The sequence below is a fragment of the Lactuca virosa genome, chromosome 8 (assembly GCF_052849685.1).
Source record: "Lactuca virosa cultivar CGN04683 chromosome 8, Lactuca_virosa_CGN04683_v6, whole genome shotgun sequence".
Lineage (NCBI taxonomy): Eukaryota > Viridiplantae > Streptophyta > Magnoliopsida > Asterales > Asteraceae > Lactuca > Lactuca virosa.
The window spans coordinates 174,043,090-174,060,724 of record NC_136433.1 but is presented as its reverse complement, the minus strand read 5'-3'; the positions used below and the strand labels follow the sequence as shown (position 1 = coordinate 174,060,724).

The 17,635-nt window shown below is 37.1% G+C and overlaps 2 protein-coding genes across 2 annotated transcripts; one reads left to right on the top strand and one right to left on the bottom strand.

The window, feature by feature from the left end:
• The first annotated feature begins 5,794 nt into the window (after nucleotides 1-5,794).
• On the top strand, nucleotides 5,795-7,626 carry LOC145131072 (heat shock cognate 70 kDa protein-like). The gene is made up of 2 exons (XM_079065809.1): nucleotides 5,795-6,014; nucleotides 6,164-7,626. Exons 1-2 carry the CDS (start codon nucleotides 5,795-5,797, stop codon nucleotides 7,504-7,506), a joined length of 1,563 nt encoding a protein of 520 aa, XP_078921935.1. The 3' UTR covers nucleotides 7,507-7,626.
• A 559-nt stretch (nucleotides 7,627-8,185) lies between these two features.
• CEST (death domain associated protein) lies at nucleotides 8,186-9,907 on the bottom strand. Its single transcript, XM_079069036.1, has 6 exons — nucleotides 9,443-9,907; nucleotides 9,319-9,363; nucleotides 9,097-9,210; nucleotides 8,883-8,963; nucleotides 8,626-8,790; nucleotides 8,186-8,422 (listed from the first exon to the last, which is right to left on the bottom strand). Exons 1-6 carry the CDS (start codon nucleotides 9,776-9,778, stop codon nucleotides 8,333-8,335), a joined length of 831 nt encoding a protein of 276 aa, XP_078925162.1. The 5' UTR covers nucleotides 9,779-9,907; the 3' UTR covers nucleotides 8,186-8,332.
• Nucleotides 9,908-17,635: the final 7,728 nt, after the last annotated feature.

Below are 17,635 nucleotides of genomic sequence, written 5' to 3'. Positions count from 1 at the left end.
TATATGTCTCTTTATATGTTAAATAGGATCAGTGTGTGTGTTCAAGTCTTCACTTGACAACTAGCACCTTATCCAGCACTTTCATCCAAACCACTCACTACAGGTGAGTTCATACCCCTTAATCAACCTTTTAAATGATTTTAAATGCTTTTATGGGGGGGAATACAAGTTGAACTATTATAGTTATTATATCAATCACATGTGATTAATAACTACCAAACAAGTGGATTTTCTTACTTTTCAAACTGTGTTATGAAACAAACTACTTCAAATCATTTTACAAACTCTTTTACATGTTAAATACTTTCTATTCAAACTCTTTTCAAACTTATATCTTGTCAAATGCATATCTATATAGATATAGTTATATAAGTAGGATTGAAAGGACTTAGGACTGATAGCTCGCCTTGCTTCCTGTTCCTTGTTTAGTTGTAGACTTAGGGTATCGGTTATTTGTCCGAAGGTCGTTTGAATCTTAGTTATATATTATGTATATGTGTATAGATATAAAATTTCCTTCATTCAGTTCAGTGCCTTTGGGTAGCAAAGGTACACCATCATGTTCATACATACAAACAACATTACTAGTAAACTATAATAGGTATAGTTTAGGAAGTTACTAATACTATTACTAGAACAATGAAACATACAATGAGTCAGTTCATACATGAGTCAATACATACTATAACGAGAAACAGATAGAGAATACTATGATGAGAAACAAACATAACATACTATGATGAGAAACAAACATAACATACTATGATGAGAAACAAACAGAGCATACTAGATAGAGAGAACATACATTACACTAGTACATACAATACATATACAAGAACATTACGACAGAAATGTGAGCCACGTAACGGGGCACGGCATCACCTGTCATGCTTCGTTTTGTATCCAGAGTCTCCTAGAAGGAGAGCGTTGAATTTGTGTATAGATCTATACTGGATTGACTATCCTACACCTTGATGCTCGCTACAGTGGGACTTGCAAGTCTACGGGTGCCAAATGTCATTTCTTCCGACGTCTTTCATCGTCGTGTTTTAGTCGGTAGTATGGTACAGGCATATCACATGTTACTTTTAATAACAATTGGTTTAAGGAAATTAGTACAACAGTAGTTACTATAATACAACACTACAGTACTTTATTATTTTCCCATTGCATTCACATTGTGATCTTTTCACATAAAAGATAATGTAAAACTATATTTTTGGTTAATGATAGTCATACTTGGGAAAATACACACTTTTACAAGAAACAAACATACATTTCATTTGATGCCTTGGTAGAAGGCTACGTTTAGTAAAAAATATAGGATTTTCTAGGAGATACCAACATTCACAAACATTTACAAACTTATACATCAAGTACTTAAAGACAATTTCATACAAACAATGACACTAAATGTTTATGAACTCACCAGCTTTAAAGCTGATAAACTCTTTCAAAATAACTTGTATTCTCAGGTCATCAGTAGACAGGTACCGATGCCAGGTTTTGAGAAGATGGAGCTCGTTCAAGACTCATCTCTTATTTTTTAATTACATTTTTGGTGTCTTATAAACTTCACAGAACACACTTGTATGAAATTATATTATTAATGCAATGGATGATGTTGTTGCTTGTTTACTACTATGCATTGTTGTGATACTGTACATGACGTCCTCCACCCCCGAATGATTCTGCCGTTCCGGTTTTGGGGTGTGACATGCTGCCACGACGTGGAGGCTGGTCTGGTCGCGATTGTTTTGTCATGGAGCTTCCACAACGTGGCTAGTGGGTGGCCACAACGTGGTGGATAGCTGTTGAATTTTTGACCAAGTTTTACTTTCGGTCAACTTGAGGGTTTTGGGTTGTAGATTAAGGATTCAGTCCCTGTCTGTTGTATAGGTGACTCGTAGTTTTAGTTCTTGGATTCTTGTGAGTTGTGTTGTTTACCTGCTAGACTACGAGATGAGTTTTCTCATTATACTTTGTGTTGCAGTATGTATCCTTATGTGTAGCATGTTGGTATGATGTATTGATATGTTTTATTGGTAGATATGTTATAATTACCTATGTTTTTCTCATTATTGTTTATCTATTTTCATATGTCGACATATTGTGGTTAGGTTGAGGCGGTTCTGTTTTGTGTTGTAGTCCAAGATACACGGGCTTAATGGATTAAGGCTTAATCCATTAAGTTGTATAAAGGCATTTCCCACGGCATGACATCTTACTCACCATGTTGTGGAGAAGAGTTCTTCGTGATGGATTGTTTGGGTTGTTGCCACGATGTGACGGATGGTCTGGTTGCGGCTGTTTTGTCATGGAGCTGTCACGAGGTGGTGCTAGTTGTTGAATTTTTGACCAAGTTTGACTTTAGGTCAACTTGAGGGTTTTGGTTTGTAGATTATGGATTCGGTCCCTGTATGTTGTATAGGTGACTCGTAGTACCAGTTCTTGGATTCTTGTGAGCTGTGTTGTTTACATGTTAGACTGTGAGATGAGTTTTCTCATTATACTTTGTGTTGTAGTATGTATCCTTGTGTGTAGGATGTTGGTATGTTGTGGTGATTTGTTTGATTGGTAGATCTGTTATGATTACATGTGCTTTGCTCATTATTGTTTATCTGTTTTCAAATGCTGACATACTGTGGTTGGGTTGAGGTGGTCCTGTTTTGTGTTGTAGGCCAAGATACCCGAGCGGTCCAGGTGTACTATAGGCCTTGCGAGACGGTTCAGTCAGCCTGTAAGCCCAATGGAGCGGTCCAGGTGTAGTATAGGCCTTGCGAGGCAGTCCAATCAAACTGTAGGCTCATGTGTGCATGAATTGTATGTGTATTGTGGTGTGGTATTTCGGGGGAACTCACTAATATTTTCCTTACAGTTGTTGATTTAAATGTATCAGGTACTTCAAATGATCGAAGAAAGGCGAATGTGTGATTGTACACATCATCCAATATTTCTATGTTTTGAGAGATACTAAGATATAATTATTTTGATTTTGACGTGGTTGTAAAACAATGTTTTGGTGACATAGAGTTTCTATGAAAATGCATTTTAAAAATAAAAAATTTACCATGGTTTTTGGGACGTTACACATCTTTCGTCTCTTGTACATAATCTACATTTTTCACTTTCTTTTATTATGTGATACTTCTATAATTTACAATTTTCCCCCTCAACTTTGTATTTCGCCATTTGATCTACTTTAATAAATTCCCTTTACACATTGATAATATTTTGTTCATGTTACATTAGGTCATCGAGTCAACCACAACTAGCAATTATCAGTACAACATATTCATTGCCATTATGTATACATGGATCTAAGTGCATTTTCATTGTCAATAAACCAAGTAAACTACATTACCATACATGTATCAAAGAACAATTTCTTAAATTTGTTTTTCAGTATACATCATTATAATAGAAAATAATAATGGAAATACAATGTCTTAAAAGGAAAAAAATAGATATATGATCTATATCTATCTGTTAACCAAATAATAATCAAGATTAGATTTTCAATGGTAAGTATAATGCTAAAATTGGTTTGATTTTTAAAATAATGTGTCTTACAAAGAAAAAGATAAAAATACAATGTTTTAATAGGAGATAGATATAGTATATGTATAATTTGTAACCTAATTGAAGTTAAGCTTTTTAATATACACGTCTTATTAAAAACTTATTTCTAAAATCAATATTTGTGATCCAACGTAACATGCGGCTATCTACTAATTATTTCTAAAACACTCTTTGTAAGGCATAAATTAGTAGTGGTGATGGTGATGTGGTCCACGTAGGCTCTACCTCAACACATGCTTAACTTACAATGTTAAAGAAGTGGTGTTCATTCTTTGTCATTTAGACACGTCCAATTGAGAGAGAGAGAGAGAGAGAGAGAGAGAGAGAGAGAGAGAGAGAGAGAGAGAGAGAGAGAGAGAGAGAGAGAGATGATGATGATGATGATGATGATGGCGAACCTCTTGGTTTTTTTGGCATGTCTCCCCACGAGGGAGATGTCCTATTTCCATGCCATCCACCACATAGGATGCCAAACACCCCCACTACACTTGGCCTAAACCAAATTATCCTCACTTTTTAAATTAAAAAAAATCGAAACATGATATTTTATTCCTAAATCACATTGTTGTCTTAAACATTGATTTGAAACAACAATCTATGTCCATGACACCTTTCCCACCAACCCCTAACCATTAGGCTTTTACATGTTGATGTTCAGGCCTTCTTCTGGAGTAGTCAACACGAGAGATAAATATGGTACATGCCATGTCATCGACACTTCATCGCAATATATAACCACATTAGGTTGGTATATCCACCATTATCCACCACTCCACATCATTTATTTTTTTTGTTTAAAATTAAATCAAATATATAATAAAAATGATAGATTTTTTTTAAATTAGTTTTTCATTCAATTAAATTTAAAAAATATATTGATTAAAATTCAAAAAGGTAACCGAAAATTAAAAAGAAGATGAAAATTAAAAAAAGAAAAAAAAAACTAACATAAAAATCTCAAAAATGTCAAACATAGAAAAAAAGTAATCAGTATTCCAATATCTCACTCGGACAAATTTTTTCTTGGCAAAAAATATCTCCAAATCTTCACCATCGTAGTTTCATTTTCAGAACCTCGAAATCGGCAATACCTTGTAATGGCGTTTGCTTCACGACAAATTTTTTTCCATCCGAATCATCATCGCACCCTTGTTCTCTTGTACTTGGATATATCGATCAAATTTTACTCCAAAATGATCAGTAACGCTAGAACATGAACCAGAAGCTGCTTTCTTTGCTTTATTTCTTCCTATCGGTCGATATAGAGGTTGTTCATTTTCAACATCCACCGGCTCATCATTGATGTTGATACGTGTTCGGTCATCCGATTGTTGTGAAAATATATTAGAAAATTTTTAAAAAATATAAGTTTTTTGCCGTTCAGCGATTAGTCAAAGGTCAAGAGAGTCAAATCCACCGCTCGGTTTCCTGTTTGTCGTTATTGTTCGTTGTCTACACCACAAAACACCACCACTATGAGGCCATGAGGTATGGACTTCATTTCACGCATAGAAATCCTATGTGGAGGAGATGTTCACTAGGATGGGTGTAATGGTGGTGTGGATTGAAGCTAGTTAGGGGTTCTCACATCCAATCAAAATCATTTACCTCTATCTCTCTCTTCTGTTTCTCTCTTGTTCACTAGTGAACACCATCCCCGACCTATATTGAATGCATTGTGAACAAGTCTTGATGATGATGTGGAGGGATGTTTACCCGTTAGCATACCCGATGGCCTAATGGATCACAAACCCATCAGGGTGGTGTTCACGATCATGGTCGTTGCCACGTACACCATGAATGCCCTCCGTGATCGGTACTCCAATCCGTCTTAAAAACAATAAAAAGTGAAAAACAACTAATTAGACTTTGGTCCAAAGTCGTATTAGTCAAGTCTTTATGCATGACTCTTTGGAGATGTGTGAGACGAATTTCGTTCTGAAAACTGGAGAGGCACACGTTTACCGAGAACCTTTTCTATGTTAGTAGTTTTGAATAACGTAGAGTCGTGAACTAGTAAGGCGACTGTTAGATTCTTGTGCCATAAAACTAAATTGCAAATTTAGACTCTTTCTGAATATAAAAGAATCCAGTTTGAAGGGATGCCATATATTCAAGAATCAAGCCTTAGGCTACAACACCATCATATTTATTTCTTATTTTGATTTGTATAAACTCCTCCCCCCTCCCGTTTCATTATTTTCTTGTTCAAATGTCTCATATATCTAATGGAGCTGCCATTGGCATCGATCTTGGAACTACTTATTCATGTGCTGGTGTTTGGTTTCACAAAAAAAATCGGGTTGAGATCATACCTAATGAACAAGGAAACAAGATCACTCCATCTTTCATATCATTCAATGATTCAGAGCTCTTGGTAGGCGAGGGTGCAAAAAACCAGATTGCAAGGAATCCTACTAACACAATTTTTGGCAAGTCTTTTTTGTTATTCTTTTTATGTTTTCCTTTAGACTTTATGAAAGAAAGAATATGTGTCACCCTTTTGTTGCCTTTTACATTTGAATTAGCCGATATATGTTCTGATTATCTTGCTAATCTCAATCCTCTAAATCAATTTCAGATGTTAAGCGACTAATTGGAAGTAGGTTTACTGATCCACAAGTGCAAAAAGACATGAAGTCGTGGCCTTTCAAGGTCATTGAAGGACCTTCGGAGAAGCCAACTGTTGTAGTGGAGTTCAATGGTGAAGAGAAGAAATACGCACCAGAAGAATTATCGGCCATGGTTCTGAAGAAGATGAAAGAAGCTGCTGAAGAATTTATCGGGACAGAAGTGACTGATGCTGTAATCACTGTTCCTGCTTATTTCAATAACATGCAACGAGAGGCAACAAAGGAAGCAGGAGTCATTGCAGGACTTAATGTATTGCGTTTGATAAATGAACCTACAGCAGCTGCAATCGCATATGGTGTCGATCATATGGAAGATAAAGATTGGGATAAGGAGAAGAATGTATTGGTGTTTGATTTGGGTGGTGGAACTTTTGATGTGTCACTTCTGAGAGTTGGTAATACAGGTTCCATTGATGTCAAAGCTGTTGGAGGCGACACCCATTTAGGTGGTGAAGATTTTGACATGACACTCGTTAATCATTACATGAATGAATTCAAGAAAAAACACAGTGAAGATATTAGTGGAAACCCTAGAGCATTGGCAAGGTTGAAAGTTGCATGTGAGAAAGCAAAGAGGGATTTGTCCTCAACCACTCTAGCTTCTGTAGTTGATTGTTTGTATAAGGGTATCGACTTTTCTATTAAAATCAGTAGAGCCAAATTCGAGGAACTAAACTCAAGTTTTTTTGAGAAGTGTGTTCATGTAGTGGGTGAATGTTTGAGAGATGGGAAAATGGATGTGAAGGAAGTGGATGAGGTGGTGGTTGTTGGTGGATCAAGTAGGATTCCAAAGGTGCAAAGAATGTTGGAGGATTTTTTCAATAGGAAAGTACTTTGCAAAGACATGAATGGAGATGAAGCTGTTGCATTTGGTGCTGCAATCTTGGCTTCAAAGCTAAGTGGAAATGATAACAACGATGAGGTTAAGCGGGATTTGGTGTTGTTAGATGTCATTCCTCTCTCACTTGGTATAGAAGTCGATGATTATACCTGTGGAAAAGATATAATGAAGGTTATTATTCCGAGGAACACGTGCATACCCACACGCATGAAAGAAATATTTTATTCAGATACAACACAAACATGCATACGAGTGTTTCAGGGTGAGAGTATCAATGTTAATGATAACATATTACTTGGGCAGTTTGACCTTTTTAAACTTACTCTTGGTTCGAATGGGAGGTCACAACTAGAGGTTTGCTTCAGTATAGATGCTAACGGGATTCTTCAAGTCTTTGCAGAGGAAACATCCACAGATAAGAGAAAATCCATTACAATTGCTAAGACCTGAAATTGCTACAACTCAAACCCCAATCACCTTAATTATTCCTGAAAGTGTTGAATCATGGCTAGCATTTTGTAAAAGATATGCTAAGAATCTGCCGAACTTTGTCCAATCACAAACCATGATTGCTCCAAACTATTTATTTTGATCTAAGCTTTCTAATTTACTTTTACTTTTGTTCACTGTCTTTGAAAGTAAGTGTTCTTTGCAAAAGCTTGTTGCTGGTATAGTTTTCCACGATCTTAACAGATAGCCAATTGAATTGTTTGATGTGTTCGCTTTTTATGTATTTAATGTTGCATTGATACTTAACAGACATAACTATCAATTTTCTTCTATTATTTTGGTGTTGTAGCAGTTAGGACTGTTGAATTACGGTTAACAAGCCTTAGTTGATATTGGGTTATTTCCAAAAGACGGAAACTGGAAAACTAACCCAAAAAAAACCCTATTTTTTAAAACTGATTGTGGGGATTTTTATATTTGTAAAAAACCAAGAATTTCATTGGTTTGATTTTATGTCGAAAATGATTCTTAAACTTTTCAAGTACTAGAGCAAGGATTAGGATTTGATGTGAAATTGAAGATCAAACTCCATATCTTGAAAAGATTTTAGTTAATAAGTTAGTAGCTCTTTCTGTCAAAACTAGCTTCTATGGGGAATCTTAAAAATTAGACTACAAAATGAACCGAATCACATTGGGGTTTCATTTCTATCTTCAATCATGTATTATCATGTCAAACTTTACATTGTTACAACACAAAAATCAGTTGAAATACACAAATCAACCCGATATTACAAACTAACCTAACAACAAAATACATAATATTCTTACTGAAGAGAATTATAAAAAAGAATCAACACCACCGATACACCAATTATCACTGGAAACGCAGTCACCAAGTACAATGCTCCGTATCCCTACACCAAACAAAATTCCCATTATTCAAAATGGCAAAATGGTAAAATCACAATAAACCAATAAACCAGACATGATGTCAATATTATCACACAATAATCACGAATGTTTTGATTCGTCCAAAAAAAATAGGACATGGATTCACTCTTGTTTGTAAAAAAGACGACAATGCCCTTTTGATAATTGAAAATAAATAAAAAGGTACCACAGCTGAAGGGACATCACTCTCGTCACTGCCATCTTCTTCTTCAATCTCTGCAGCTGTATCCCAGTCAACGTTAAGCCTCTTTGCAGCTAATTCTGGATCAATCCCAGTGTCTGTAGCCTTTGCATATTTCGATTTCCGTTTCCCCTTTTTTGTTGCTTCAACCTTTTTTCACATTAATTCAGTTTAAAATACTTCGATTGTTCTCAAAATGTGACACAGTATACAAACCCTAGAAGCGAAGCTGCTAAATGTACCTCTAAATTAGGCCATTGAACCATTTCCTCTGCCAGCATTTGAAGGGCAATCTTGTCTCTCGGGATTTTCCCTTCATTCACCTAAAAACAGAAGGACGACTATTGAGATTGATATGTAATTCAATAATAAGTATTTCAAAGGATTCTTATAGTGTGGTTGTTAATGGGACTCTGATTCCAATAACATTTGAACAAGTGATAGAAAAGGACTAACTTCTTCGAGAATAGCAGCCAACTCTTCTCGTGTTGGAGTATCAGCATCGTCGATCCCAAGAAGTCTCTTCCGCTCAACTTCTCGAGGGTCCTCAATCATCACTGTCAACTTCACCTACAATTTCAAATCATAAAATCAATTGGCATAATCCGAAAGTTGAGTTAAAGTTATGTTTTTGAGCTTTCAGTAATTCAAGATCAAGTAAACAGAGGTTATCTTTACCTCACTAAACAGCATGTCTCTGTTTTTCTTCAGGAGCTCCAAAACCTGCGCAATCAGAACAAGGACGAATTTTTAGAAAGCACGCCAACATGGGTTTGGGGAATTTCGAGCAAACGAGTCTAACTCTTTTGATTTGGGAAACATATTCGAGGTCTTGCGGATCTGGGTCTTCTTCAAATTCATCATCTTCTTCTTCATCATCATCATCAGTTGTGGTTGCAGTGGTTGAAGTAGAATTGATATTTGATTCTGCAGGGAAACTCAATTCAGTCTCGATATCTTCCTTGCTAGCACCAACAACCACACGGCTTCTAGTTGTACTTATAGTACGGTGGCGCAGGTACTGTTTACGGTGGTGGGGGGAAGCGATGGAGAGGATGTGGGTGGATTGAGAGATGGAGCAAGTGGAAGTGGTGTAAAGGGGTATTGGGAATTGGGATGGAAGTCTCAACAAAGCCATTTCTAGTTGTAGTTTTTGGGATAAATAATCTTGAAGAAGATTATGTTATGATTGGTGGCATACTTGTGTATTTGCGTTTGCTCTGTATTCTATGAGATTGATTCTATTCGATTGGTTGGTTAGTTCTTCATCATCTTCACAAAATGGGAAACTTCACTCACACCCTCTGGTTTGCGTCAATTGCTGAATTGGGAAGTTGGGATTTTGGAAATTAGAACCCAACCCATAAATTGGAGCCCAAGTTAAAAGCCAAGAACCCAATAACTAGGTGAACTATCTCCACTATCTAGGGATGACCCAATTCACGTCCAGCCCAATTATGTGTAAGGAAATGAAGAATTACATATAGGTAGCATTTGAAAAATCTCATCTAACTCCTTAATATAAAAATGGAGATCATTAGGTAGGCATCTAAATCGGTCCGGAACCAGATAACCAAAAATCGAATAAACCGTAAACTAAAAATCAATAGTTTGACCGAATACCACTAATCGGTTCTTATTCTGGTTCGGTACCGGTTCTACTAAGAAGTGTGCTATCTAATAAGGTCTTTGGAACCGACACTGGACCGGAACCAGAAAACTGGAATTAAATAAGACGTAAACTAAGAACCGAAAATCGGACTGAATACCACTAATCGATTCTGGTTACGATTTCGCTTTGGTTTTTCGGTTAAAAAGTTCATCCCTACTCATAAGTCACTATGAAGAAAAACAATATAGAAAAATTTTAATAAGCACTTTCCATCTCCCCTTTGGCATCGTGTCCATTTTCTTATGTCTCCGGGCTTGTTTGATTTACCTCTTACTAGGTCCAGTAAGAGGTTACCTTTGACTCGGTCCAATAAGAGCGTTTGATATTAACAAATTTATCTTCTTACTTGGTCCAAAATCCTCTTACCAAGTCCTAAACAAACGTTGACAGATAAAATAGAGGGCTTATTCCTTTTATAACCCTAAACATTTCTTACCTCCATCTTTCCTCGTCGAACGAGTTGTAGCATCGCCTTTAGCCGAACCTTCCTAACCATCAGCCTACATCCATTTGCCAACGCCTTCCTCCGCCAATGACTTCTAGAAAAGAATGAGAGATCAACTTTTTGGGGTTCGGGTTATTTGAGTCAGGTTATTCGGGTACTTTATATTTGAAAATGTAACCAATATCTAAAACCGAATTATATTACATGTTAGGACGTGTCGCAACGCCTAAATAAATAAATAATATGAATAAAAATGTTTCTCAAATGCACTAAGGGGTACTACAGGAAAGCAAAATCGAATCCACGGGGACACGTCCTTAAGTCTATGCCTTTCTTACATAAGGTACGCACTAGTCTGATAGAAATTTAAATGGTGGGGGGGGGGGGGGGGGGTTAATGATTATTAAAACTAATTTGAATAGAAATTTATAAAAGAAAACGCAATTTAAATACTTGAGAAAAATTTGACTCTCCTAATCATGTACGTAACCTTCAGCCTGGTTATTGAATTGTGTATTGTTTAAACTGATACTAAAAATCATTAATAAGCTCTAATAATTTTCTTTACTAAAGTGTTTAATCAAAATAAATTTTTTGAATTAAACCTTACTTTTTACTGATTTAACTAAACAAACTCTTAATTAATTGAGAAAAACAGCATTAGACACAATGTAAAATTTCCCAGTAAAGTCCAATATTTCTTACAAGTTCGAAGCGTAAAAACTTGTCTGATCAATTTATATTAGATTTAAATCCTAAACATAGAACTAATCTAATATTTTTTACTTTTACTGATTAATAAAGACAATTACAGATCTAAACAAGGAATGACTTAATAACAATTAAAGTGGCCAATAGAAATTGAATCAAATCAAACACTCAATTAAGCATAAAATAATCAAACTAAACAGTAAAGACAACCAAAAATCGTTTTTTTTTTTTTTGGAACGACAAATCTATTCTACTCCTACACTACTCCTAAATCTCCACCTATGTCCATCACGAGACTTGAACCCTCGACCTCAAAGAAGGAGGGAAACACCGGATACCGTTGGCCTAGAAGCCCTTTGTGCCTAATGATTACTTGCACGAAAAGTCGAGTCTTTTTAGAAACTGAAATCTAGGGTTTTTAGTCTTACATGGCTAAAAACGAATTACATAAGATAAAGTTAAGTTTTGAATGATAAATCTTACTAAACTAATGTTACAGACTGGCTCGTGTTCTTCGGATCTTTTTTCTTCACTCAAAGCCTTCATAAAATCATCACAGAGGCGTCTGGAACCAGGTTAGGGTGACATAAGTGTTATAAGGTGTTATTTATACATATAGAGAGTCGCCGGCCCGTTCCACTGTCGTGTTTTTGAGGAACAATATCGTGCTTTAATTCAAATCGCGTCCAAAGCCCATTTACTGAAGTGTGTTGCCATTCCTGACATTTTAAATAAAAACACTATCGTGTTTCTGAAGAAAACACTATCAAATTTTTGGAAATCGATCGTGCCAAGCTCGTGGAAGGCACCCAAATGAAATTTGAAGATTTTCTAACTGTGTGACACAAAAACGATCGTGTTTATGGAGGAAGCACGATCGAATTTTTCTAATTTCTTCCTTAGACTTCAAAATGAGGAAAAACATTTGCAGGGCTCTCACACGAGCATGTTTTATGTATAAGCACGATCGAATTTTTTGAATTTCGAGCGAAACGTTCGTTTTCCATGATCAAAGCAGCTTTCAAGCATTCCTCAACATCATTCATAAGTTCCTAGCTCCAGTTAGGCTCCAATGCTCCATCAATTGCATCTTCCAAGTGTCATATTCTCAATTCATGTTAATTTGCCCTAAAAATCGTAACAAAAGTGAGTAGTACGAGCATTCAATGAAAATAATGAGAAATATGCAATTCATAGTAAAACAAGGGAAATAGCTAGCTTTTTATAAGAAAACACTAATAAAAACATTTTATAAGATGCATATAAAATGCATCAAACAAAACATATACCGAAATACCTTAAAATCTTGTTTTGAACTAATGTTTCTTTTTCAAGCTTTCAAATTTCTTCTTTATAGTAATTGTTGAAACACTCATTGCTAGTTTAGTTTTTTAAGCATTACATAATCATTGATATATATATATATATATATATATATATATATATATATATATATATATATATAATTATCTCAATTTATGTGAAAAATACAGTCCCAATATATTTTAAAATATTTAAAATATTTTTGTTCGAAATTAGGTTCCAAAGTACAAAAATAAAAAACATATTTTTGGTTAAAAGCACGAGATATTAATAAATTTAGTAATCATCACAAGTTCAAATGCAACCTCACAAATCGAAGCCTTCAAAATATCCTCTTTATCTTTTAAGCAACTTCTAAGTCTTCAATTGTAACGTCCCAAAAATTACTATGTAAAAATTTCATTTTAATGCCAACAGAAACGTCATTCATTAATTTCAAAATCCATTTGAATGTGATAATGTATAAAATAGTTATCAGAGTACAAATCATGAAATATAATGCGGAATGCTGGTGGATGCGGTGCGATCATGTCGGGCCCTTCCCTTTCAAATCGGAAGTACTTGAAACCATAAACATAAAACTATAAGCACAAAAGCTTAGTGAGTTCCCCCAAACTACCCCATACAAAACATACATAACAACTCGAAACTAAAATTGGGTCTATTTCACCCCCTTCGGTATCTTTCATCCGGTATTGGATCTATTTCACCCCTACAACTAAGCATACAATCATGTCAGCAAGAGTTACAAAGACAACAAGCACATACATGCATATCAGCAAGTGCCACAAAGGCACTATCATCCTACTAGCATAATCCAGTGGGCCGAAATTGGTGTCTTCGACCCGCGAGTATAGTGAAGAGACGCACCTAACAAACGATGATCAACTACTACTGATCCTACTATCGCGAATGCAGATGCTACAAACCACATATACAACCATACATAGTGCAACCTTAGCTTCCCTTCCAAAACTAGGAGTTTAATCAAAAGTCAACGCTCGTCAAAAGTCAAAGTCAACGATCAAGGTTAATCGTCCACGTCGTGGCCTTCAGACGATAAAATAGACGCGTTTTCCCCAGTCGCCACGCCGTGGAAACCTAGGCCTCGCCGTGAGCACTGGGTTCAAAGTGTCTTAACGGGTTAAGCTGAATCCTCTAATCCCAGAGGTGCTAAGGTCCATATCTGATCATTATTATGGTCTAAATGGATAAAGTTTCCAACTTTATCCCTTGAGACCCACCAAGAGGTCTAGATCCCAAATCTTAAGTCTATAAAGCATAACTATGGCATTGGCTTAATCAAGAAGCACTTAATCCCTTAAGTATCAAGCCCATTTGATCCAGAAGATCTTATGATACTAAAACCAACCTAAAGATCGGTGCTTTTTAGACATGCATGTCTTGGACTCAACTTAGATCAAAATGGGGGTTTATGACCAAAATCTTATGAATGGCTTAAGTAACCCATCAAACTTCATATCGAAATCATGAACTACTCCAAATGATCCAGGGATTCATAAAGTTGCAACCTTTATGAAATCTCACCATCCCATCTAACAAGATCAAGAAGAAAATGGGACAAAATACAAGATCTACCACTCTATAATAAAAATATAGAACCTTGAACACTTACAAGGGTCCAAAATTGAACTAGGAAAGGAGATAGGGACTCTCTTGCTGATCCTTGTCTCACTCCTTATTGCTTCTTCCTTCAAGACCTATCAAAAGCACTTAAGAAAGCTTCAACAATTGAGGAAAGGAGTTAGGATTTCTTCCGAGTTTAAGAGGGTGGTGGAGGTTGAGGGTGAGCAAACCCTAGCCTCCTCATTCCTTTAAATAGGTGTAAAACCCAAAAAATTAGGTTTTAAGAGGTCAGCGGCGGCCACGCCATGGCCTTCCTTGCCACGTCATGGTGAGTCAAAAATACTCGTGACTGTAAAATGTCACTCCACGTCATGGCCATCCTTCCCACGCTGTGGCGACTCCCCAAAATTAAATCTTAAATTAAAATAAAACATATCTCAAAACAAATGTTACAAATATCTCCCATTTGAGTCAGACTTCATCCTCGAAGTCCGTTTCTACAAATAACTCAGTGTAGTGCTCTCTCATTTCCTCCTCAGGCTCCCAAGTCCACTCTGAGCCCCTCCAGTGCTTCCATTGCACCTTCACCAGGTTTACATCCTTGTTTCTAAGGGCTTTGATCTTCCTATAGAGGATCGCAACCAGTCTCTTTATGTAGTTCAGGTGCTCATCAACCTGAATGTCCTCCAAAGACAACACTGCGAAATCATCAACCAAACACTTCCACAGTTGAGAGACGTGAAAAGTGTTGTGGATCTGATGAGCTTTTTGGGAAGCTCCAAACGATATGCAACCCTGCCCACCCGGGCAATAGCCCTAAAAGGACCAATATATCTGGGGCCCAGCTTACCCGCTTCCTGAACCAGATGACACCTTTCCAAGATGACACCTTCAGGAGTACCATATCTCCAAATTGAAACTCCAAATCAGATTGGCGCATATCTGCATAGCTCTTCTGTCGACTTTGCGCGGTCTGCAATCTCCCGCGCACCTGCTGGATCAACTCGGTAGTTCGGAGCACCACCTCTGTGCTACCCATGACTCGCTGACCGACCTCGCCCCAACAAATTGGGGTCCAACACCTCCTCCTGTAGAGTATCTTAAAAGGAGGTCAATCAATACTGGTGTGATAGTTATTGTTATAAGAAAACTCAGCCAATGGGAGATACGTATCCCAGCTACCGCTGAAATCCAGGACACAGGCCCGAAGCATATACTCCAAAGTCTGGATAGTTCGCTCACTCTGACCATCAGTCTGCGGATGAAAAGTCATGCTGAAGTGCAAACGAGTACACAAATCCTCATGAAACCTATTCCAAAATCTGGACGTGAAGTGTACATCCCGATCCGAGACCACTGATACCGAAACCCAATGTTGTGCCACAACCTCTCGGATATACATGTCTTCTAACTTCTCCGTAGAGATGCTCTCCTGAATGCAAATAAAATGCACACTCTTGGTCAATCGATCCACAATGACCCAAATTGAATCCACCCCCATGTTGTATGTGGCAACTTCATGATGAAGTCCATCGTGATCTCTTCCCATTTCCAAACAGGAATACCCAACGACTCCATTTTTCCATGAGGTCGTTGATGCTCGGCCTTGACCTTCCTGCAAGTCAAACACCTCTCCATATACCAAGCCACATCTTGCTTCATGCATGGCCACTAATAATCAGGTCGGAGGTCTCTGTACATTTCTATCGTATCTGGATGAATAACAAATCTCGACTTGTGTGCCTCCTCCACAGTACATGTCATACACCAGCCCAATACAGAACCCAAATCCTCAGATGTAAGGTTAACAGTCCCCCACCGTCGTAATCAAAAGAAGACACCTGCCCCACAATGCGCTCACTCTTGTAGTGTTCGTATTTCATGGCCTCGACCCGAGCCTCGTGAATCCTCTCTAATACTGGAGTAATCACCGTCATCCTCAAACATAGATCTTGAATAGGTGCGCTCGTCACCTTCCGACTGAGCGTATCGGTCACCACGTTGGCCTTTCTGGGGTGACAAAGGATCTCACAATCATAATCCTTCACTAGATCCAACCACCTGTGCCGCCTCACATTTAGATTTGGTCGGTCCATCAAGTACCTCAAGCTTTTGTGATCTGTGTAGATGGTACAATGGACCCCGTAGACGTAATGTCGTGATATGTGAAAAATTAACTATATATTTAATGCATATCTCTAATACTTTTAGCTATAATTATGTTTAATATGGAACAAAAGATATTTAATATGATTTAGTTAAGTTTCGTAGCTGCAAAGACTTGCTCGGGAAAAAAAGGAAGCATACGAGGAGCTGGAAGTAGGAAACGAGAGCAAAAACAAAAGAAGAGAAGAAAAGGTTTGAAGACCATGTCGTGGCGCCTTAACCGCGACGTGGTGATTGGAAGAATCGCGATCCTGATGCTGACGTAGCAATTACGGAATTACTCGAAGACCACGTCGTGGTAGCGGTCAACCACGATGTGGTGGTCTGATTTCCACAAATATAAAATCCCAGTCATTAGGTCAAATTTAGGAGGATGCAATCGTTTCTCTATGGTTATTAGCGACTAATAAACCCTTAGAAACCCAGAGGAAGTCGAAATTCAAGTGAAGCTCAAGGATTAAAGAAGATTTAGAAGATATTCAACATTGATCTAGTTGGTTTGCTTATTAAACTTATGTCTAGCTTATTTTACTTAAATCTAATGTGTTTTTCTTCTATAATGAGAGGCTAATCACCTTTTACTTATGTTTGGTGAAGATGATCTTAATACTTATGTGTTGATTTCAATTATTGGATGATTATTATTATTTTTACTTGTGTTTGATATAAATAAACCCTAGCATGCTTTGTTCTAGTTTATATTGCTAATAAATCAAATTTTGTGTGTTAATTGTGTAACATTCGGAATTCTAGGTATTATATTTTATCATTTATTTTTTGAGAAAAGAAAAGGACTCGACGAGTCGAGTCGTAGACTCATCGAGTAGGACCGCGAATGCTGACTGGATTTAATGAATGGACTCGGCGAGTCGATGCGTGGACTCGGCGAGTCCGCGCTGTAAAATGAAACCCTAAATCTCAGGGCCTGAGCCCTATTTAAAGGCCTTTATGGCCTCCATTTGCGGCTACCTGTCCAGAGAGAGTACCCCTTGAGAGCTTGAGCGAGTTGAGAGGGAGATAAAGCCATATTGATCGATTTTGGTGTAACTTAGCAAAGGAGAAGTTGTTTCCAGCAAGAGGAGGTCAAGGGA